General features: G+C 38.7%; 1 protein-coding gene across 7 annotated transcripts in view; it reads left to right on the top strand.

The window, feature by feature from the left end:
* CTNNA2 (catenin alpha 2) overlaps positions 1-24,747 on the top strand; it is a 1,132,931-nt gene that overhangs the window by 837,163 nt on the left and 271,021 nt on the right. For all 7 annotated transcript variants that reach the window (XM_059405715.1, XM_059405716.1, XM_059405717.1 and 4 more), the window contains one exon: positions 7,726-7,806. In XM_059405715.1, coding sequence (XP_059261698.1) covers positions 7,726-7,806 — 81 coding nt within the window. The remainder of the gene's footprint in view (positions 1-7,725; positions 7,807-24,747) is intronic.

Here is a 24,747-nt window from a genome sequence, read left to right as displayed (position 1 = left end):
TGCTGGGATGGGTGGGTTCCAAGGACAGAAGGATTTGAGAGAAGCAAAGGGCTGAGGTCAGAGGTCTCAGGGAGTGCTCTAGGCTGTGTCCACAGTGGACCTTGCCAGGGTCTTCCCCTTCTACCATCCTGCCTTCAAATTATTTTGGTCTGGTATTTTAAGGTTTCTGATTTAATCAGGACTTTTTGGTTGTGGCTGAGAGAAACCCAGCATAAAGAAACATGAGGGGAATTGGTGGTCACTCATCTCAGCAGGAAATCCATTGATAGATACTTTGGCTTTAGGTGCAGCTGGATTCAGAAGCCCATGTGTTTTATTCATTGATTTAATATAATTTATTAAATGCCTATTATGTGCCAGGCACAGGTGCCAAGGATATAATGATAAGCAAAATAAAGATTATCTTCATGAAGTGTTACTTTACAAGTTAGTATATAGGGGAAAGTATAAATGTATGTAATGGAAAATATGTTCAATGTGTGTGCTAATAATGCTGGGCCAATAAACAGGGTCTGGGAATCTTACCTATAATGCCTTCTTGATATTTTTATCTTATATATTGATGATTCTTTCCTTGAGCACTGACAAGATCTCAGAGAAGTGTCAGATACATATTTTGCCCTGACATGTGGTGATTAGTTCTTTCCCTTTCTACCTTTATCTACCCCTCCACCCAACCCCATTCATCCCAGGTTCCAGGAAAGCTGCATTGTGATTTGGTCAAAATATTCTGATCATGGATTTGATTTGTGGCCACTGCTAAACTTTTATCCATTCTAGAGAGATATCACTCATTTCTCTTCCAAGAGAATGTCTGTAGCTAGTGAAAGGGAAATGTTTAGAAAGATCTGCATTCTCATACTGTGATTTGCACATAATATAAAGGTATTATGAAATGTTCAAGGTTCTATAAATAATGGTACTATTTGCAATAAGAATATGGTTCCTATATTCAGGGTTTGAGGGTAGATGGGCAACCCTCCAAATACAGTGGGATGACTGGTGGATCAATAGATCATTTTTTCTCCTCCCTCTTGTTGTCTAAATTATAGGTTTAAATGACAGGAAAATGTTTTGGAGGTAAAGTGCATGGCACATTATTGCTTTCTGCCATTCTGATGATTTTGACTGCCACTTCTTTCAAATAACAACAGTTTGAAGACTGGGTGTTTGATTAGCTCTCTACACATTCAATATATTAGAATCACAGCTATATGATATTTTGAAGATTTCTCATACATTCAATCAAGTTGACAGATACCTTTAGAAAAAGGAAAAGAGTGATCAATATCTACCTTCTCATAGCCATTTCCCACATTAATAGCCTGTCCCAAAACTCACATAAAACCATGGATCTGGGGGAAGCACTGAGATGGTAGTTTATATTCTTAGGGCTTCTGTGAGAAACCACTTTTACTGAATTATGTGTTTAGGGTGGGGTGAGGAATGGCCTTTAAGTAAATTCTTAATTTCAGCAATTTAGAAATGAATATTTCTTTTTTTGTTGTTTTATAAATTAGGAAGTTGGTATGAGTTGTATGGTATTCAGCATATAATATAAATATATTGCACACCTCTTCAGTATTTCAGAAGTGGTGATGGATATTAGTATGGTAAAAAAGAGAAAGAAAGAAAAAGAAGATCCTTATCGATAAAAGAGAATATTTTATTTCCCAAAAGGGCAAATATAAACAAGTTACTGAACTAAAATATTGACTTGTTCTTGAAGACTAATTGCAAAAAATCAAAAATTTCTATTAATGGCGCCAATACTGTTCTGTAGAATTGAATGGAAATATGAATGTCTCCTTGACAGCATCTGATACTTTGGCAAACTGGACTTGAGTTCAGAGCCAGAGAGTGGGAGAATAAAGGGTCCCCTATAAAAATCCAAATCAGGAAATTCATTCTCTTTTCCTTCCATTAGTTCAAACCATGGATCTACTCCAAATGTGTTTTGTAAAATAGAGCCCAAATTCTAAAACAAATAAAGTTTAATTATCATGCACCTTCCTAGCACAACAGATGGCAACTAGGAAAGTCGCCTGTAGCAATGTGAAAGAAGACTCCCGCCTGTCTTCTTCTTTTTTTAATAACAGTATTTATTAAATGGCTATCTCTACTGCAGACTCACTTTCTGCAGGTGAAGATAAAGAAGGCAAGTGAGGAGATGTCTGAGAAAGGCACACAAGATCTGTAGACAAAACGTGACAAAGGAAATATAACTCAAACTGAGATTTTTCTATTTTTAATTTTTTTGTAACCTTTGAACAGAAATACGTGAAACTATAAAATCACAGAATCCTAGAATTTTAGAGATGGAAGATGGTTTAGACATGCAATGGAAAATCCCTGGACTGGGAGGATTGAGGTCCTGGTCCTACACTAAGTAGTGACATGATCAGAATCAGTCCATCTCTCTGGACCTTGTCTTCAGCTTTAGGAGAACCCATGAGATGGAGAAAGAGAGGAAACTAACATTGATTGAGTTACCTCTGCTGGGTTAGGGACTGTGCTAACTCTTACAAATTCTTGTTCTCTTAATGTTCATGGCAATCCCATAGAAAAAAAGCATTATCTACATTTTAGAGTTGAGAAAGCCCAACTGACTGTTACACTCCTCCCCAACCCCAGCCCTCTCTGCAGTGCTATGAGAGCGTCTCAGTAATGAGGGGTATATTTTTTGGCTTTCTCGTTTCCTGGTTCTATAACTTGTCTTTGGCCCCTCCTTTGGACAGATGATAAGTGGAGGGTTTAGGGAAGTTGCCAGATCACTTAGATAGCTTTTGGCAGAGAGTGGTTACAAATGGCCTTTGTTTTCTTCTCTTTAGCAAAGGCAGGGAATAAGTGAATGACTGACTTAAGACAACACATTTTTGTTTTAATATTAAGCAATGATATCAAACTGAACACTTAGGTCTCCTTTCTCTTCAGTTTGTTAAAGTATTTTTAGTTTATAGAGCTTGGAGAGTGAGGGAAGTAGAGCTGGGTGAGGTGCCTAGTTGATTCCCTGTGAACTAGAATTTGCTACATATGATCAAATCCTTAGTTATTTAACAAATATATTCAAGAACCTATTATGGAAAAGACATTTTTCTGGAGTTTCAGCCTCTTATTTCACCTCCTAGAAATATCTCAGATTGTTGTCTGTTTATAATGAATAATCCCAAGTATTCTTAAAGAGAACTTTTCCTTTAGGAATTCTCATTTTGGCGAAATTTTCATTCATATATTATTTGCATGAGTAAAGAAAGCAGAAGTCCATGTAACCCAAAAATAGCTTCTACATAGTTTCCAAATCAATTCTCTCATTTTTTTTCCCCCACAGCAAAAATACTTTCCTAATTACTCTGAGTACTGTTAATGCCTTTTATTTTTTCCAGCACATTGACATCGTGATTGATTGCCCTGCTAACCTTGTGAAAAGAGGGTATATATTATGCTATCCATTGCGTTCATGAGAAAACTCAGACATAAAAAATATGGGCAAATTGTTAGTCCAAGATCATAGAACCTACTAATGGATGAGTGCCACTAGGAGACAATATATATATTTTTTTCTCTCTCAGTGATTGGCTTCCTGTCCAATTTAAGCTGGTAATTTAAAAGTATTTCCACATGCCAACCTAATAGAACCCAGAAAAGCAAGAAGTAATGATTTGCTAGTCCCCATTTGCTGAGTTAATCTGAGCATTAAGGATTTACTACCATTATTCTTCCACACATACCTTATTTAAAGAAATTAGAGCCGACAAAGGGCCAATACATTAAAAACTTCAGCCAGTGACCAGTGTTTCCAAAGTTCTAGTCCTTGGTTTACCATTATCTAGCCTTTGTAAATAGTGAGAACAATATGGCACCCGAGTCATCTGCATTTTTTTTTTTTAAAGATTTTATTTATTTATTTGACAGAGAGAGATCACAAGTAGGCAGAGAGGCAGGCAGAGAGAGAGAGGAGGAGGCAGGCTCCCTGCTGAGCAGAAAGCCCGATGCAGGACTCGATCCCAGGACCCTGAGATCATGACTCGAGCCGAAGGCAGCGGCTTAACCCACTGAGCCACCCAGGAGCCCAATCTGCATTTTTTTAATTGTCTTTAGCCAAAGACTTGGAAGCTGAAGAAACCCAGGATTGTAAATATTACACAGCAGGATCCTGACAACACAGTGACATGGAATGCTTTTGTCACCAGAGATTCTCTGAGTTTGCAGATCCAAATATAATTGGCAATAATGACACTATAAAGAAGCTCTTATAAAAGTAGCTTATCTCTCCAGTTCATCAAACCTGTCCCTTCACATCATAGAGAAGAGCCTGCACCATTCCCACTGTCCTTCTTAGAATCTGCCTTGCTGTTTCTTGACTGGATGACTTTATTTTTGCCACGCTGTCCTCCCTTCAAGTACCTCCCTCTTTCCTATTCAGATCTTACCCAGGACTTAATGTGCAGCTGAATTCCCCCATTCCTCTGTGAGATTACTTGACTTCCCAAATGCAACATCTCCCTCTGTTGAGCAACTAATTCAACCTGTTAGAGCATTAGTCTCTTTGTAGTTGTTAATATTCTTAATTTCATATTCTGGTTTACTCTCCCAAATTAGGAGCTCCATGGGGGTAAGGATTATAGATCTCGCTTTTTGTGAGTTTCTCACAGCGACCAAAATGATGTTTCACATCTAAGGAACTATGCTTTTCAGTTATAGAATATTGATCCCAAATAGGATGCAGAATCCCATGTTGCCCTTCTTTTCACAGAACGAGGCAATGGAGACTTCCCACATGTGTCTGTAATAACCCCAATTACAATCTTGAGCTTAACTATTACCTCTTCGGGAAAGGTTGCCTGATATAGCACATAATAATACAGGACACTCAGTTAAATTTGAATTTTAGGTAAACAGTGATTTATTCTCTTTTTAGTATACATGCATTCCTCAATTCTTTTTCTTTTTTTAGTTTTTATTTAAATACCGGCTAGTGAACACACATTGTGATACTAGTTTTGGGTGTACAGTATAGTAGTGATTTAACACTTCTGTACATCACCCAGTGCTCATCACGACAAGTGCATTCCTTCATCCCAATTCCCAATTTTCTTAAATTTAAAATTAAAAATATCTGACCTACATGACTCTCTTCACTTGCATTTATCCTTATCCTTGCCCTGTGGGGTCCTATTTTTATTTAAAATTTTGGTATTTGTTCAGTGTGAATTTTTGGCATTAATTTGATTTTTGGAAAAATACTGCATTAAATTATATATTACTGAGTTCTTTGGGGCCCCCTTAAATGTCGTCTCTGAGACCAGTGTCTTATTGCCCTCTCCCTAATCCCAGGCCTATTCTGGTTTTATTTTTTCATTTCTCAAATGACAATGATGAATGGCAGTGGCAGGAAGAGATGATTCCAGTGTCTAACACTTAGTATTTTTTTTTTCGTAATCATTTTGTATATTCACACTGTCTTGATTTTTTGCTTTTTACATTGAAAAGTTCAGTGATCCAGTTTTCTTCTCTCATAGCTGCATTTTAAACCAACTCGTAACTGTTAGTTTTTAAAAAAAAGTTTTATTACTCTCATAAATGGAAAGGAAATCTGGTTCTCAGAATGATCATGGGCTAGACCTTCTCATATGTTAATGGTGGACATCCTGGTTGCAAGGAGAAAGCTAAAGAGAAAAGCAGCAGCTTTGGCTGCTACACTTACGATATGCCTGAATATGGAGACAGGGCGCCAAAGTCACACTTGCTGTGTAACTAGCTTCCCTCCCCAAATAATGTAGCACATTGTGCTTCTCCATACACTTGTCTTTTCTTGGAGCTATTTGTACACTGATATCTTAACTTTGTAAAATGTTACCACTTTGTTTTAAGCTCTCTCTACCTATATACTTCAGTGTATACACATGAAAGGGTCAGAATATGAGTTTAGGCAGTAGAAAAGATACGGGGATTTATAAGATTTTAGATGGTTAAAAATATACAGGCATATACTCTAGTTTTGTTTTGTTTTTAATAAAAACTATATAGGGTTATACATTAGACATTTGTTCAGAAACATAGTTAATTAAGCAAGTTATGGAAAAAAAATGACTGCTTTAAATCTAGTTGTAAGTAGACGTGTGGTGTATATATTAGCTTTATGTATCCAGAATCTAGTCATTGGAAGAGAATATTTAGAAATGTCTTGAATGGTAATCTCTATGGATCCTCAAAACACACTATCTTGTTATCATTTCATCATATATACAAATTACTATAGATACCTACATGACTGTGTAGAGACTTGAATATGGAGTAAGAATTGACTCACCAGTGGGACCATAAATAAATAAATCTGTAGGGTGTTTGACTAAAGGAAGGATAATTTAATAGATTTGACAAAGCTTTTGAGAAGAATTTTCTCTTATAAGGAAATAATGCCATCCATAAAGTTATGTAGAGCTTTCCATCCATGGGAATTTTGTTGTTCCTGATGTGGTCTTAAAAGATAATGGAGCTTCTATTTTGTTTGGTTTAATTGTTTTACCATAGCCATAAAAAAAAAAAAAAAAGAAAAGAAAGGAAGGAAGGAAGGGAATGAGGAAGGGAGAAAAAGAAAGACAAAGAAAGAAAGAAAGAGAAGGAAAAGAAAGATGGGAAGAAAGAAAGGAGGAAGGAAGGAGGAAGTGGGGAATGAAGGAAGAGGAGCGGAAGGAAGAGGGAGCAGGGAGGGAGGAAGGAAAGAAGGGAAAAGAGAGGGGGGGGGAAGGAGGGAGGAAGGAAGGGAGGAAGGAACAAGGAAAAGAGAAATAGAAACTATTCAGTGAAACTTCCAAACTCTGAAGAGAATAATTTATTAAAGAAGAGATTTTTGGGGGCGCCTGGGTGGCTCAGTGGGTTGAGCCGCTGCCTTTGGCTCAGGTCATGATCTCAGGGTCCTGGGATCGAGTCCCGCACCGGGCTCTCTGCTCAGCAGGGAGCCTGCTTCCCTTCCTCTCTCTCTCTGCCTGCCTCTCTGCCTACTTGTGATCTCTGTCTGTCAAATAAATAAATAAAATCTTTAAAAAAAAAAAAAGAAGAGATTTTTGGATTTTACATTTGTTTGTTTTGCCTTACCTCTCCGAAGAGGTGTTTTCCTTATGATTTTAAGCTGTGGGTTCCTTAGTGTTTCGCACCCCAGTGCGTGACAGAAAAGAGATCCCAAACAATATATTTTGTAGTAAAGCATCTCTTCCGACTTTGATACAGAAGTTACAATATGGTAGGATGTATTGGTATGAAATTCTGAATTCTGGTGATTTATTTTAAATGTTTTCTAATTTAGTTTTTATCATCTCAATGATTTTCTATTCAGAACTGTGCTAAATAAGAGAGCAGCAAAACCCATTTGTATTTGAAGGCAAAAGCAAACATCCTGCGTTTACTTAATTGATGAATGTCTGGAGCAGGAAGAAAACATACTTGCATGAAGTTGAATATGGACATATGTGTAAACCATCCTGAGAATGTATTGTTTTTCAGCAATTTAAATTTTTATTTCAGAGAAAATTAACTTTAGAGTTTAGAAAACTAACACATAATAGCTGTTTATTGAATTTCCTCTTTCCCGCTCTCTCTCTCTCTCTCTGTGTCTTTCTTTCTTGCTTGGATTCTTCCAGTCAAGTGTGTTTTTGAATTTTTAAAAAAATTTTAATATCTCTAACCTTGAATTTTCTAAACCAGAGATTGTTTCTCTTCTCTTAATAGACTGGAAGAAAAGAAAAAGGAGATCCTCTAAACATTGCCATTGATAAGATGACCAAGAAAACAAGAGACCTAAGGAGACAGGTACTGTTTTTGTTTTTATTTTACGTGCCTGGTACTGAGTGGTGGTTTTCAAGAATGTCCTTTTCCAGGGTGCCTTCTAAGAGCTGACATTCAAGTTGCTATTCTTCATAGCACCTACATGTACACAGAAGCATTTCATCAACAAGGTAGAGTCTGCTGAGCAGACAGATGTGACAGCCTCAAGAGGTATGATGAAAACACCCTCTGAAGAGGAAGCTTGCTCACTGCCCAGAAACAATCTTCCCAGATAGAGACTTGATGAATTCACTACCTTCTCCATCTATTTTTCAGTTTTCCAGATGCAGGTATACAAAGAGCCAGTCTCTGATTTCTGCTAGTTCGTTCTTTCCACAACTCCGAAGGCCTTAAATGAATAAACAAGAATGCTGATAGCTAATGAGAAACACAACTCTTAATCTGATGGGCTAATTAAGGTCTCTAACCCTGTGTATTTCCTTTAGGGATCCATGTCACCAAGGGAATGTTTGCTGATCAGATGGTTGTTTGGGAAACTGAGGACTGAAACAAGGAAAGTTAGTTGATGATTTGAATGGCTAATGGTATCATTACTCTGACAGGTCTATTTTTGGGGATGAAAAAAATCTGGTTGGGGCTCCATTTTATCTTGAAGGTGCTATATCAACACTGGTAACCCTATTGTCTTGTAAGCTTTATTTTATTTGTTTCCATAGTGAGCTCTACTTTCTTTAGTAGTGTTCTTTCTAGAAGAGTTATGCCATCCATTAAGTTGCAATAAAATCCCCTCTTGATTTCTGCCTGAGAGGCATCCTGTCTCCTACTGGTAGCTTTTGCATAGTGTTGATTGTGTTAGTCAGCTAGAACCAGTCACTTCCCTGAGACAACAACAACCTTACTTTGTGCAGCTGGAAAACCTAGACTGACATGACTGCATCTTGCCCTCGCTACTCTTAACATGTCAAGTACAGATAGGATGAGCAAGGTGCCTAGGCAAGAATGACCAAGAAGCAAGTTAGAAGTGGTTTGAATGAGAGGAAGACACCCCTTCTAATAATTACTGCGAAGCTTCTAGACTCCCTTCGGGTTATCACCTATAGGTTGTAGGCATGCTTGAGCTACTGTCCTCCAGAAAAATCATAATTAGTTCTGGAATATGAAGACTCATTTACCCAGCTAACAAGTCCTTGTTGGGGAAACATTAGCTTCTCATTTTATCTTAAAATGAGAGGGAGAATAAAATGATGTCCTATACCAAATGGATATTTGGCCAGATCTATCTCTTTGCCCTCTTAAGCCATCTCTTTAATCAAATCCCCATCTGATATGAAATGATATGAGTGGTAGGAATTGGGACTGAGGTTAATGGGAAACATTGAATCAGGTATCCAGAGACCAGGGTTTTATGTCTAGCTCTACCACTCAACTGGCTCTGTGACCAAGGATCTACCATCTCTTTGTCTTTGTTTCTTATATATGAAAGTAGGGAGCCAAACCAAATCTCTAAGCTCTCTCTAAGCTGTATAAGATTGAATGACCCCCAAAGAAATCTGCACTTATTTCCTATGTCACAGGTCCTATTGCTTGATAATCACAGATTTTGAAGCAGTGGAAGTACATCTTCTTTAGACCCTTTCTTTGGCGAGGTGGTCAAACAGGCAAAATTCATGGTATGAGTCTTCCTACCTCCCAATCTCTTGGTTTTAGAAGAGACCATTCTGTTACATTCAGGAACTGGCAATCTCCTCTCTCTGAGCTTATGGACCTATCATAGTGACTTTTAAAGTCCTATTAGGAAGGAATGGATAAAGTAGTTTTTACTCTGGTTTTAAAATTTCTCAGGAAAGGGTTTATTCTTACTGAGGATAGTGGCAAAATTTGTAGATGGAATTTATGGTAAAAGTTGAAATGTTTTGGTGACAAGTTTTTCCTTGGAGGGCTTCTTTTAGGATGGCAGGGGAAGGAGTATAGCATCCTTTGAAATCATTCCATGCATAAAAGAATTAATTTTCTGCTCACCTTTCCCAAAGATCGAGAAGAAGAAGGACAAAGAGAATTGTTTCATGATATTAAGATCCAAAAGTTATGGCATAATTTCACACCACATCCCCAAATTTGGTTCAAACATCTTTCTCTTTCCCAATTTGCCTTTCTAGAACTAAGATGGTTCCCATCTGTCAGTTCCATCCCTGTCCATATGTTGGGATATTTTTGTCTTTCTTTCCATCTCTTCTGTTTCTCCATGTACACCTGTAGTGGTACAGAAGCTTCTCTGATCTAAACAGAAGCTACCTAGCATTTACCCAAATGGAACTTGCAACAACTCTGATAGCGTGCATTTTCAATTTGGGTAGCTAGTTAATTGGATTATCAAGGTTTGGTCTGAGTATCTGATAGCAGCGAGCTATTGCGGCCCAGTGAATGCTAGTGGTTCAAATCAATGCATTTCTGTGACTGAAACACTTTCTGTTCTTTACTTTATTGACAATCCTTTTTAGAAGACTTTTTAAATGGGAGCCTTCCAGTGTCCGTGTCCACTTCCCTGTACACATGTAATCCTGTATATAATATTTAGAGCAATCAAATCACAATGGGAAAAAAAAAAGCTGAAAGCAAAGAAAAACATTTCTAGCGACTTTCCTCAAGTTTCTACTGTCAGTTTCTTGCTTCTTCCTCATAGCCCTAAGGTTGGGTAGTGTCCTTCAGAAGGGTGACCCTGGAGTCCTGCAAAGTTCTGGTCACCAAATTAAAAAGAAATAAAGTCAATCATGATCATTATCTTGAACTTCCCTAATTGTAAAAAGAGAAAAAGAGAGACTTAAATTCATAGATAATTGAAAAAAATCAAGAATAATTGAATAAAAAGGATTTCTTTTTCAGTAGTATTTTCAAGTAAGTGGGTCTCCTTTCTCTAGACAGTATATCTCAAAGAAATGGGGAGTCATAAATTATGAAAAAGGTTGTGGGAACCCCAGGGTGTTATTTAAAATTGATTGGCTTAGAACTGTCTTGCCAATTAAACCCATGAGAGTGGGCAGTGGTAGAGCAGAATCCTCTTAAGAGTATTTTGTTTGGAATTAAAAATGGATTTAGGGGAATTAGGGGAATATAACTGCCAGCTTTAAGCATTATGTTTTAATTTTAGAGTTGCGGGCACAGTATGCCCATGTCTGAGCTATTGTCACTGCTGTGATTCTGGAATCAGACCATTATAAAAACAAAAGCTTTTGCCTGACTCCCCACCTGAGTACCTAGTAGCCCACATGGTCTACCCATCCCTTAAGAGAGGACCCAGTCTGTGGCTGCCGGCTGCTCTTCAATGTCCTCCTTGTATGTGCCACCTGTGAACTCTTCTAGGCATGGTCTCTTGATTTTCTCTAAGCTTACAGGATGCTGGTCTGTTCTGGTTATTATTTTGGTCCTGTTATTAATTTTTGTTTTTCCAGGTTGATAAGCAAATCAGGACCCAAATATTTCCCTATGAGAAGCTAATAAATAATAATCATAACAGGTTAGGGCATTGCTAAACTTAGCAAGTCTCTCATTCCCCAAACTAATCAAGGGCCTAGTTCTTATCCCTTCACCCTTAATAACCATCCCAATAATTCCAGCAATGAGATTCAGTGTCAACTTGACAAAAGTGTCAGTTGTGCTATTATAATCAAAACACTTTCAAACAAAAATCACATACAGAATGCTTTTACATCGGGATGAACGCTTAAGAAAATAGATTATATAACAAAGGATTTAAAAACAAAGAAGCAAAAAATGTTATTGGATGGTATGTTTAAAGGTGTATTATTCAAGACCCTGCCTCCACTGAGAACTTATGTAAGAAATATGACTAAAGGTGGGCAGTAATCAGCAGTAGCTTCTGAAATCGCTGCCCACGAAATGAAAACTAAACTCTGACAGGTATCGAGTCTGTAAAACATGCCAAGCCCTCTTCTAAGTTCTCTCCATGAATGGATCACATTTAATCCTCATACCAGCTCTATGAGATAGAAGAGATGTCATCATGCCCATTTTACAGATGAGGACATGAAATGAAGTAATGTACCCATGGCCTCATGGAGTATGGATATATAAAGGTTTCAGTCCAGGCGGCTTGGCTGTAGGGTCTTTGCTCATAACCCTTCCCCATTCTGCCTCTCCATCGAACCAGCATATGCAATTGGGTCACCCATATACCAATCTACTCTGGGTGGGATGTAGTTGGGAAAGAAGGAAGGTTCGCATGAATATATAGAGGTGCTTTATGATTTCCAGCAGCACTTTTACTACTTCAAGGTTTGGGGTGGGTGACACGTACATACTATAGACAGAAAAAAAAAATTCTGTGGTGAATATCAAAAAAATGGTTCTTAGTTGTGTTATGATATTGTCTCTCAGGTTTCCAGCTGTTATGCTCCACCGGGTCCTCTTTTTAAAAAGTGCTATTATGTTGAGGTAGCTGGCTTCTCAAAGTGTGAGTTATAGATTTTGCAAAAAAACATTTACAGAAAAAAGGAATTTTAAGGCATTCAATTCTTTTTCTCACATCTGCTCATGATGGGGCCAATTATTTTTAGAGTCATTGTAAGATAACATTTAAAATCATTTATTTCCAGACTTAAATCTGCTTTTCCTCATAAGGACACAAGGCTATCTATATAGCTACAATAAAAATAAAATGAAATGAAATATTGATTTCTTCCAAATGTTAAGGTTTGTGTTCTTCGCACTGAAAACCTATGTCAGAGCTAATAATCCCTAGAGTTTGTTTCCTAGGTCAGATTGTCTTGCTGCTGTAGAAATATGGAGACCAGAGAATGATCATACAGTGATTGGGACTTGAAATACAGAATATAAATAGCTCAGAGACAGACAGAGACAAATTGCATCAGGACCACCAAAGATCAGAATCAAAAAGGCAAGGAGGAGAATGACAGAGGTAGCAGAGGGCCCAAGAGTGCTGTGAAGGGTCATCCTTTAGACATGCCTCTTGAAAATGGGTTATATATTCCAGCCATCTCTACCTTAAAAAAATCCTAATATGACTGCCCTGAATGTCAGAGTACCATATACTTATTTATCTCCTGGTAAATACTCATCAGGACAAGTTCAAAGTACACGATTTCATCCGTTGGAAACTTCTTAAAATGTCACTATGGGTAAACTCTTCCCTTATGTAGACACTGTTCAAAGCATGAAGTGATCTAATTTCTTCCTATGAGCGAGCATATAGTTGATTACTCACATATTAACACCGTCTTGTGTAGGACACCACGCTTGACCTCTCCCTCACTAGTGAGTCTAGATCACAGAACAATTCCAGTAGCTTGATCAACATTGAATAATCAAATAACACACTGTACAAAGCAGAGGGATCTATAGCGTATGTGTGAATAGGAAAATGCTCAACCAGGCAGGTTTGTTCTCTTCTGCTAATTTCCCCAGGCCCTGGATGTTAAGGAAAAGTGGAAAGGGGAAGGGGAAATAGCAATGGCTGAGTCCCCAAATTCGAGTATCTGTCTTTGATCTAATCTCTGACACCTTCTCCTGTTCTAGGCAATTAAGAAATCTTGACCCTCACATTGGACAATCAGCTATAGGATTATTAAAAAAAAATCTACCGTATTGTCTAGGATAAAATTCTTCAGAAGGAAATATCGGAAGATTTTTAACAATGATGATTTAAACAACAAGGATTTTTTCCTTTTTTTTTTTTTTTTTTTTTAAGAATGTTGTTTTAGCTTACCAGAACACTCATCTTGATTAAATGAAGTTGGCCCATATTCATTGTTGCAGGCTATATTTAGACTGGGGTTTCTTATCCAAACCTGTCACTGCAAGGGAGATAATTTTAAAGCATGTTGTACGAGAGTTTGCCACTATGGCCTGAACTGAAGTATTTCTAGAGTTGATGATAGCAGCTAATCACTGTTCTGTCTGAACATACTCCGTGGATCATTGCAGCCAGCTTGTGGTCAAATATATCTGTTCCATTTGACCCCTCCTTGCTGACGTTATCTTGTATTACCTGAAATAGCTGCTGGCATCCGTTTTTCCCAGGGGAAATTTCCATCAGGGCAGCTATTTCTTTATCTCCCCATTTCCCAAGGAGGCTGGATGCATCTGAAATTTAAAAGTGAGTCATCTTCCTACAGGCTCTGCCTTTCCTGCTGTGGCCACCAGCCCTGGTAGCAGTCCGTTTGCCCTAGGATCTCATCAGTGTGCCTTCCTGGCTCCAGTGAATGTCACACTAATGATGGCAGAGGGAATTCAACAGTGCTCTTCGCTTGGGTTGAAAATTGTGAAAAAGAGAATGTTGCCTATAATGTCCATCTCTTTACTCTATATGCCCTTGACCAATCTTTGTCTTTTTTGGCTGAATGAAATTTCAGCCAAATCCTCACTCCACCCCCACCCCACACAATTGTGTACTTCCCACAGTGACTAACTTTCCAAGAGAATTGCAGCCCTGTACAGCCCCTCCCATTATCATTCTTTGAATCCCCATCAGTCGTTCAGTCTGGTGGATTTCAACTCCTACATGCATGTCCAGTCCATTCCTTCCTATCCACTCCCATTGGCACTGCTTAATTGCTTTTCGTAAAAATGATGGTCACAACCTCACAACTACTCCCCTCTACCCCAGCCTTCCTGCCTTCAGCTCACTCTGGCTCCAGCAGTTTTAGGTCAGCACTCACATATCCTCATGCTTTTGCACTTGCTTCTGCCTAGAATGCCCTCTCGCCCTTTTTTCCCCCCACCAAGAAAATTCACAATTTTTCTGAATGCTTTATCTCCCTCTTCCCCGCCCTCCCCCCCAGGAAAATTCACAATTTTTCCTACAAGCCTTAGTTTAAATGTCACCTTATCATCACAACCTTATCCAATTCCTATAAACAGGGTTTATCCAGTAAGCTCTGGAGCATTTTAAAATACCCTTATTATGACACTTTTTTACAGTAGATTTAAGTTATTTATGTGACTTTGCCTATTGCCAAGTGTTGTTATTATTACTATTTTTAAAGGTTTTATCTGACAGAGAGATAGAGAGCACAAGTAGGCAAAGCCACAGGCAGAGTCGGAGAGGGAGAAGCAGGTTCCTGGCTGAGCCCAGGAACCTGGAATCATGACCTGAGCTGAAAGCAGCCGCTCCACCGACAGAGCCACCCAGGTCCCTATTTTTTGTTTCTTCAGGACGTATCATAGTTGCCAAAATAAAGTAACCCTATACCGCACAGGTGTTGAAAGAAGGAAGACCCCTGTACGCAGGCTTGGCACCCAAGAAACGTCACAGTCATCAATTTCCCCTTCATTCTAAACTCTCATGTCTCAGGTTCCATTGATTTAACAACCAATTTGTTTTAAAAAAAAAAAAAAACAGTCCACTTACACTGTGATAAAATATCTATTTGCCTTTTAACAGAGAACTTCAATGCCTTAATCCAGAAGTTCCCTGTTGCTGGGCTGACTTTAGAGAAGTAGCTCAAGAATTGACTAGAAATACAGATAATACAGCTCCATCTTGGGAGACGGATTTCATGTACATATGGTGACACGTTAAACTCTGTATTGTAATAAGCTTTACAGATAATCTGTGATGTTTTAGCAGGTTTGATTTCCTTTGCCTTTGTTTCTGAATATGGGAACTTTAAGACCTCATTGTGGTCTGCTTGGGGATGCATCTGAGGACTGTGAAGCCCTCCAGCTTCTAATCCTCTACCGGAGCCTCTGCTAGACCTCCCCATTTCACAGATACGATACCTGTTCAGATTGAAAGAGATTCCGTGCTTGAGCCCTGTCTCCTCATGGACCAAGATTAGAGATGGATGGTCTGTCTGATTGCTCACTGTGCCATGCACAGAGCCAAGACAAAGGCAGGGAGAGTAGGCACTAGCCTCAGGTACACAGTTTTGGGAACACCGAAAACCTCAGTAATCTAAATAAACAGTATTCTCATCGGATTTAAAAAAGAGAAATGAATGCAAAAAAATCCATTATGAGCAAATGATCAACACTGTAAATAAAGGTAGGATCAGTAACAGGGCAGTCACCAGAAGCTGGAGAAAACCAGGAGTCCAGATCCTATCTTTATTTACAGTGTTGCTATTTTGTTTATGATGGGTGAATCTTTCCTCAGTTTTGGCTCTGCTCCAGAGTTTCTATCTATTAAAATCTTTACTGCACCTGCTGTATGAGAAAGATCCCCCCGAAAGTCTCAGTGTCAGGTGGTTTTCTGTTTTCCCCCCCGACATTAGTGGCAAAAGGGCTGACTTTAAAATTTTATGAGATGACACCTTGGACTCCAAATTTGAAGACCTATTTGAATTGTGGTATCTTTTAGGTTGTCTTGCTCCAAATGCATTTCTTTTTGATATTTATCACAGTGACATGGGCTTTTTATGGCACTCTGAAGTGCTTCAGAGAAAATGGAGAGCATTTTAATACTGCTGATTTACTCTTTCAGGTCTACGGTAATTTCCTTACTACCTAATTATAAGGCTCAGTTTAATTTACTCTACACATAATGTTTACTGATGCACATATGGTGCCACATTTCAGGAAACTGTACCCAGAACAGGTATTTTTGTCAGACTGGAGCATGGAAAATTTCCTTCATATGCAGGGAAAAAAAAATGCTAAGAAATGCAATTGTCTCAACAAAGAATGTCCCCCAAACAGAGGGAGAAAAAAAAAAAATCACATCTATCTTTAACTTCATGAAAAAAGATACAGTCTCTTTAAATGCTTATTTTAAAAGCTGAATAATGATTTTATATTACATATGTACAAAGATTTCCAGTTACCCCCAAAATTGGGAGGTAGGAATTGGGGAAAGGAGAGACAGGAAAGAAAAGCAGTGATATTTCTGAGCTTACTTCTTAACTGTCTCTGAAAAAGGAAACATGATTCAGTAGTTATGGATTCATAGACTCTTAGAGGTAAAAGGTACCTCAAAGTTTTTTTTCCCCCAGGGCAAAAGTTTTTTATTCAGCCTCCTTAAAACCCCTCTATCAGCTTCCAATTTAGAGATTGGAGCTTATCCCTGCACCCAGCAATTTTAGTTGTTAGAGAATGTGTTAAGATCAGTGATTTTGTAATTATCAATCATTGATATTGGGTTTTTCGGCAAAACTGATTTTTTTTTTTTTTTTTTTTACTTTGCCTGTGGTTAAGACCGAGATAAAATTTCAGTAAAGAACTCTATTTAGAGTTCCAAAGACTTACAAAGAGTCAATATTATTGCACATGGATTCACAGCTTCAAAATCAATTGGCTTGCCTTCCCATAGCTTTGAGTGCTAGGAGTAGGTAGGCTTAGGAACTGAGCAGCTGATGCTGTCTTGTCACTGAGATACCTGGGGTAACCATCTCTCATGATCATCTGAGCCATTGCTCTCATTTGTATCTGGTTATGTACAAAGATCAAAAAAGCAAAGCTGCCCACTGAAACTGTTTGATATTTATTTAGTGTCCGTTTTTTCCTTAACACTTTACCTTCTATCTCTACCACAATCCTATGGAGACACAATCCTATGGAGAGGGCATTACTATCAAGAGGCATTTTTTTAGGGTGCCTGGGTGGCTCAGTTGGTTAAAAGACTTTTTTTTTTTTTTTTTCCCAGAGTAGAGTATCGAAGTCCCAGAAATAAAATTAAATTTCTTACTGATACAGAATTCCTAGTTAGAAAATCAAAGTGAGGGGTGCCTGGGTGGCTCAGTCAGTTAAGCTGCTGCCTTCGACTCAGGTCATGATCCCAGGGTCCTGGGATCGAGTCCTGCGTCAGGCTTTTTGCTCGGCAGGGAGCCTGCTTCTCTCTCTGCTTCTGCCTGCCACTCTGCCCGCTTGTGTGTGCTCTCTCTCTGACAAATAAACAAATAAATAAAATTAAGAAAAAAGAAAGAAAGAAAGAAAACCCAAGTGGGCTGACTGAAGCCGGTTCTTTCAATGACTGTAGTTGTTAAAGTTGTTAAAGTTGTAGTTGTTAAAGGGATACACTTTGGTCTTAGTTTATAGCTTTTATTAAAATTTTCTTAATAGGACAAGTGTCAGTTAAATATTAATTAATAATGAGTCTTGGGATTCTCAATAATAATCATAATAGGCTTCCTGTTTAATATAATCACCATTCTATTTCTTCCTTTAGCCATCCACGTTGTCACAAATGGCAAGATTTCATTTCTTTTGATGGCTGCATAGTAACTGCATAGTATTCCATTATGTATATATACCACATCTTCTTGATCCATATCCGTGTCCAGCCCAATGCAAGATATGGAACCATGAATGAGATTTTTAAAATCATTTTTCTAATTAATTATAAGGGTGGGGGGAAGTAAAGGACTTTCTTTTTAGCTGGGGGATATCTGATTAAGTACAGATCAGGAGACCAGCAGACCTGCCTGGTATATTCAGTGGGAAACAATTGAATGGATTATGCTATGGTATTCCAGGTTTAAAGGAGAACCATTTGTCCTGGACACTATGGTGTTTGGAGGTGATTTTCCATCTGACCCAACCACAGGTGCTTGTGAGAAGTTTGAGTGGATAACCACTCTCAGCCCCTCCTTTACCGTTCCACAGTTCCCTGGTTTGTCACTGAGTGTGTCAATCCTCTTCAATGTTAAGGGTGGGACTTCTATATTTTTATGATTCCTTTAATTTTAGCAAGTATTAGGCTGCCTTAAATACCTGTGCTCTAAGTTACAACTGTGTAAAGGAGGTGACTGAAAAGCTGAAAAGCACCTTTGGTCATGGCAAATCGGGAGGTCTGGACCCTTGAGGAGGGTGGGGGGGTGGCACAGAGTTGAAGGGGCCGGAAGAAGTCTGCATTAATAATTAGAAGCATGCCTGACTGAGCAGATTTCCCTCAGCACCCCCTTTGAGATCTGTAGGCTTAGATCAGTGTGGCCCTGAGGCTGTGCCCATAGATGCCATAATAACTAGTTGAAAGTGGATCACTTGTGACTGATCAACTAGTTATTGTGTCTGCATATCACCACAGCAACCTGCTTGCCTGGTGCTCTTTGGGTACATTCTCTGTGTGTTGAGCCCGTCTGTCAAGTACCCTCAGTTTTTGTTTGTTTGTTTGTTGTTTTGTTTTTGCCAAACTGGGGAGAAACACCAGGATTTGGAGTTTAGTCCAGGTTAGAGCACCTATGTCAAGCAAGTCAGGCAACCCAGCCAGATATCCTCCTAATGCCCCCAATTCAGGGGGAAAGGCCAACAAGTTTTACACTTCCAAGTAACCTTTTCTCTTAATTCCTTGCCTCAAAGCTTTTGCTACAAAAGGAATTGCTTAGAGACAATTGGAATAGGCTATATTTTCTAGCAGAGCATGAGGCAAAGGGAGAAGAAAAGTCAGCTTGGTCAAATAATACCATTCATACCGGCCACTTGAGGGCTTTTTGTGGCCATCTCTAGCCTCCTGGGTTTCTTAAGCAGATGGGTCCAGCAGGTGCTCAGCCATAAGTAAGCAATGGGTGAATGGAGCTGAAATAGCCAGGGAATCGCAGCAGCAATGCAACAGAGTGACACAGACTGAATGGAATGCTATCAGACTAAAATCCATTGACAAAACTATATACAACAGGCACCTGTAAACTACTACCTGTGGCCCCGGTCTGGCTGTCTGCCAGAGTTTATGTAAATCAAGTTGTACTGTCAGCTCCTGTGCTGCGGTGGCAGAGTTGAGTAGCCATGGAAGAGATCAACCGGCTGCAAAGACTAAAATATATACTACCTGCCCCTTCACAGGAAAGCAGGCCAGCCTTTGCTCTAGAAGTTAAGTATGCTTGAAATACAGCAACTATGTGTAAGAGTCCAGATTTCCCTGAAAAAGGGAGGGTCCCTCAGTCGAACTCCGTCTCCTGCCTTGTTCTGAAACATCTTTAGCACCCAGTATCATTTTATAGGATTCCTCCACACTTGGAAATGCAGAGTAATCACTGGGCCTCTGTCTGAAATGAAGCCCCTCTAGGGAAAAATTCAGCAGCTGTTGGAAATGCAATGCTGTGCAATAGTTAAAGACAAGAAGCAAAGAAGTATAGCATATGGTGGCAGAACTCGGGAGAGCGAAGTTAGCTCAGAGGCAACAGTTATCTATAATTGGAATAGAGCAGAGGAGCATGGTGAATGATTTTCCGTTTTAGAAAATGTCATGGGCTCCTTAATGACCATTTGTGGACCTTTAGAGGGTCATGTGTAAGTAACATCTGAACCAACAAGTAAGGACCTGTCATTCCTCTTCCTTTACCCAGTAGCATCTTATTCCCCTCGCTTCCTGTCCTCCTCACGTGAACTGAAGTGGCACTCATCTGGTACCAGGAGTGGGAAATGGTGAGTTTTAGCATGGCTCTTCCCAGGGGCTCTTGGAGTTACAATGGGGGTTCTTTGGAGGCCCACAGGACTCTGCTGTAAGGTGAAATGGCAGGGAATTTGGAACTAGGAGCCAGATGATCTTCCCTGGTACAAATTCTACTACACTGTGGCAGGTATGCAGGACTGACCCCATCTGAGAGAAATATGGTTTTGGAAAGTTGTTCTCTATATCTTCCTTCAAACTCTTCAATCATATACCTTTTATAGGCTTCTGCTGTTTTTTTTTTTAATTTTTTAAATTTTTAAAATAAACATATAATGTATTATTAGCCCCAGGGGTATAGGTCTATGAATTGCCAGTAGGCTTCTGCTGTTTATCTGCCCCCAAAGCCATCCAGTCAGTGACTGTTTCTTCAAATTACCTATGCAGTTGTGGGGGACTGAGCAGCATTTTATAAGCCTCCTAAGGGTCCTTGCTGGGCATTTTATCTGATGCAACTGTTGACTCTCTCACATTGGATTCAAGTAGCTCACACCCATCCAATGCCAGCTAATCAAGGACAGATACTACATGCTCAGATTGAAATATCCAGGCATCTAAATTTAGATTCCCTTTTGTGGTAAGTGGTGAATGAGGGGTGAAAATGCTGGAAAGTGGTTGAATAGGTGTGGGAGTAAAGGATAGAAAAAAGGATGACCTTTGTCCAGTTGGGATTTGTGAATTTGGGATAACCAGGTTCATAAACACATGGACCTTAATTAAGTAAAAGAGCACAGTCTTGGCTTCTGAAGACTGGACTCTGGTATTTGCTCTGTACAATCAGTGGACCATTTCCTTTCCTCATCTATACAACAAATAAAATGATATTCTCCACACAAACCATACCTCTTACCTTCACCGTGACACTGTAAAGAAGATCAAATGGAATGATGCTTAGAGAAGTTCTCAGCGAACTATAAAAACAAACAGGCACAAGATTATTATTAAAGGTAATAAGCACCCCAACACTGAGTAGACTTTCCAAATATACAGGAGAATCCTTCTGCTTTTTAGTGTGGGCTAAGGGATCTGAGCAAGGTAGTTATACCGGAAATGTCTTTTCCGTCTTTACCTATGTTACCTGAAATTCTACCCTTTTGACAAATGCCAAATCTTCTGGGCTAACACACTGGGTATTTGAAAGTATGTCTGTCATGTTGGAAGCGTGGAGAATTTCTGAGAGAAAAAAATGTAAGAAAAACCTGAGAGGAAAAAAATCTGAAGTAATATGATGTGAAGGAAATGTAGCAAATTTGGACCTTTATAACATGTTTCTTAGGCCGGTCTCCAACACATTTAATCAGAAGAACTTACGCTTACCTCTAAGCAGCATCATTTATGAGGCCAGTCAAGTATATATATGATCAGGTTGATCATTGCAGCCTTATTAGTAAAGAAGTTTTCAATAGTGAGAGTAGATGGCTTGTCTTGTTTTTCTCTGGGCCCGTGGCCAGACATAGTGCTTGGTAAACCAGGAGCTCCTCAAATGCTGGTAACAGGAATGAATGAGTTAATACCAATCACTGAGTAGAGAGAATGGAATAAAGTAACAAAGAGGTAAAGCATATTTTTCCTCTCTGTGAACTTACTACTCTTATTATAGTATTTCTGCCTCCTCGAACTAATTGTATTACTATCTACCCCATTATATTTTTGTAAATTTGCTCTCATTTTTTCCCCCATTGGCACTACATTTATGTAGATTTTTCGTTTTGGATCCTTTTTCTTCCTGCTTTGAGATCAGAAATTTTCATACCCTTTCTGAGATATGAAATGCACAATTGAAGACAAATAATTCAGTGGCTTTTATTAGTTTTTCAAAAATAAACATTTAGAGGCAACAATATGCATGGGAAAGGAGAGTATCTTTTTAAAAAAAAATTATTTATTTATTTGATAGAGGGATAGAGAGTACAAGTAGGGAGAGCAGTAAGCAGAGGGAGTGGGAGAAGCAGGCTCTCTGCCAAGCAGGGAGCCCCATGCAGGGCTCTATCCCAGGACCCTAGTATCATGACCTGAGCCGAAGGCAGATGCTTAACTAACTGAGCCACCTAGGTGCCCCGAGGATAATATCTTCAATAAAGGATAGTTTCCGGTGTTAGGAAAACTGGACAACAACATGCAGAAGAATGAAACTAGACTCCTACCTTACACATTTTACCAAAACCAACTCAAAATGAAGTAAAGACTTGAGTGGGGTTTCTCAATTCATTAAACTTCTAGGGAAAAAAGCGGGGTAAGCTCTTTGATATCATTCGTGGCAATGATTCCTTAGATAAGACACCAGAAACAAAGACAGCAAAAGCAAAAACAAAAATAAGTGGGGCTACATCCAACTAAAAAGCTTCTACACAGCAAGGGAAACCATCAACAAAATGAAAAGGTGACCTACTGACTGGGAGAAGATATTTTCAAAGCCTGTATCTGATCATGGGTGAATAGCCGAAATATATAAAGAATGTATACAACTCAGTAGAACACGCACAAAACTTTTTTTAAATGGGCAGAGAACCTAAACAGTCATTTTCCCAAAGAAAACATGCAAGTGACCAACAGGTACAAGAGATAATGCTTAACACCAGTATATCACCAGGGAAATGCAAATGGAAGCCACAATAAGATACCACCTCAGACTTGTTAGAATAGCTATCGTCAATAAGATAAGAGATAGCAAATATTGGTGAGTATATGGAGAAAAGGGAACTCTTGTACACTGTTGGTGGGAATATAAAATTAGTGTGCCCGCCCACTTTGGCAAACAGTATGGCGCTTCCTCAGAAAATGGAAGACGGAATCGCCATATGATCCAGCAATTTCACTTCTGGACATAGTTTACCCTTGACCAACATGGGTTTGGATTGCGTAAGTCCACTTACGTGAGTATTTTTAATAATATAGCACAGTACCATAACTTTAAATGTATTTCTTGTCCTTATGATTTTCGTAATAACGTTTTCTTTTTTCTAGCTTATTATTTCACTGTGAAAATACAGAATATAATGCATATAACATACAAAATATGTGTTAATCAACTATTTGTATTATCAGTAAGGCTTCCAGTTAATAATAGGTTATTAGTGATTAAGTTTCAGGGGAGTCATTGAATTTTCTAAAGTTTTTGTTTTAATTCCAATTAACATACAGTGTTGTATTAGTTTCGGGTGTACAATATAGTCATTCAACACTTCCATATATCACCGTCTACTCGTCATGATAGTTAAGTGCACTCCTTAAGCCCTATCACCTATTTCACTCATCCCCCCCACACTCCTCCCTTCTGGTAACCATCAGTTTGTTCTATGCAATTAAGAGTCTGTTTCTTGAGGCACCTGGGTGGCTCAGTGGGTTAAAGCCTCTGCCTTCGGCTCAGCTCATGATCCCAGGGTCCTGGGATCGAGCCCCGTGTCAAGCTCTCTGCTCAGTGTCGAGCCTGCTTCCTCCTCTCTGTCTGCCTGCCTCTCTGCCTACTTGTGATCTCTGTCTGTCAAATAAATAAAATCTTAAAAAAAAAAGGGGGGGGTCTGTTTCTTGGTTTGCCTCTCTCACCTTCTCTCTCTCTTTCTTTTTCCCTTTGCTTTTTTATTTTGTTTCTTAAATTCCATATATGAGTGAAATCATACAGTATTTATCTTTCTCTGACTGACTTATTTCACTTAGCACAATACCCTCTAGTTCCATCCATGTCTTAGCAAATGGCAAGATTTCATTCCTTTTTTTTTTTTTTTTTTTGGTATATTTATTTATTTATTTGACAGAAATCACAAGTAGCAGAGAGGCAGGCAGAGAGAGGGAGGAAGCAGGCTCCCCGCCAAGCAGAGAGCCCGATATGGTGCTCGGTCGCAGGATCCTGAGACTATTACCTGAGCTGAAGGCAGAGGCTTAGCCCACTGAGCCACCCAGTGCCCCAATTTCATTCTTTTTTTTTTTTTATGGCTGAGTAATATTCCATTGATAAGTTATATGTGAATTTTTGACTGTGTGGAGTGTTGGTATCCCTAACCCCCACATTGTTCATGGGTCAACTGTATCTCCAAAAGAAGTGAAAGCACGATATTGAAGAGATAGTGGTACTGCCGTGTTCATTGTAGCATTCATTATTCATGGTAATCAAGATGTGGAAACAACCTAATATCAACAGATGAATCAGTAAAAAAATTAAATAAATAAATATCTTTACCTATGTATAATGATATATATATATATACACCAATATGTATTATATATAATGAATATATATATAATAAAATATTATCCAGACAGAAAAGTAAAGAAATCCTGCCATTTGTGACATGGTTGGGCCTTAAGGGCACTGTACTAATGAAATAAGCTGAGCAGAGAAAGATACTTCATGTTATCAATTATATGTGGAATCTTGAAGAAAAAGATACTCATAAAAACAAAACAGAAAAGTCGTTGCAAGGGGCTGGGGATTAGTGCATATGGGGGGGATTGTTCAAAGGGTACAAACTTTCACTATAAGATGAATAAGGTCTGAGAATCTAATGTAAAACATGACTATAGTTGATAACACTGTATTGTAAAATTGAAATTTACTAAGAGATTAGAACAGAAATGTTCTCACCAAAAAAAAAAAAAAAAAAAAAAAAAAAAAA

The sequence above is a fragment of the Mustela nigripes genome, chromosome 7 (assembly GCF_022355385.1).
Source record: "Mustela nigripes isolate SB6536 chromosome 7, MUSNIG.SB6536, whole genome shotgun sequence".
NCBI lineage: Eukaryota > Metazoa > Chordata > Mammalia > Carnivora > Mustelidae > Mustela > Mustela nigripes.
Note: the sequence above shows the minus strand (reverse complement) of the source record. Positions and strands in the feature narration are given on the sequence as shown.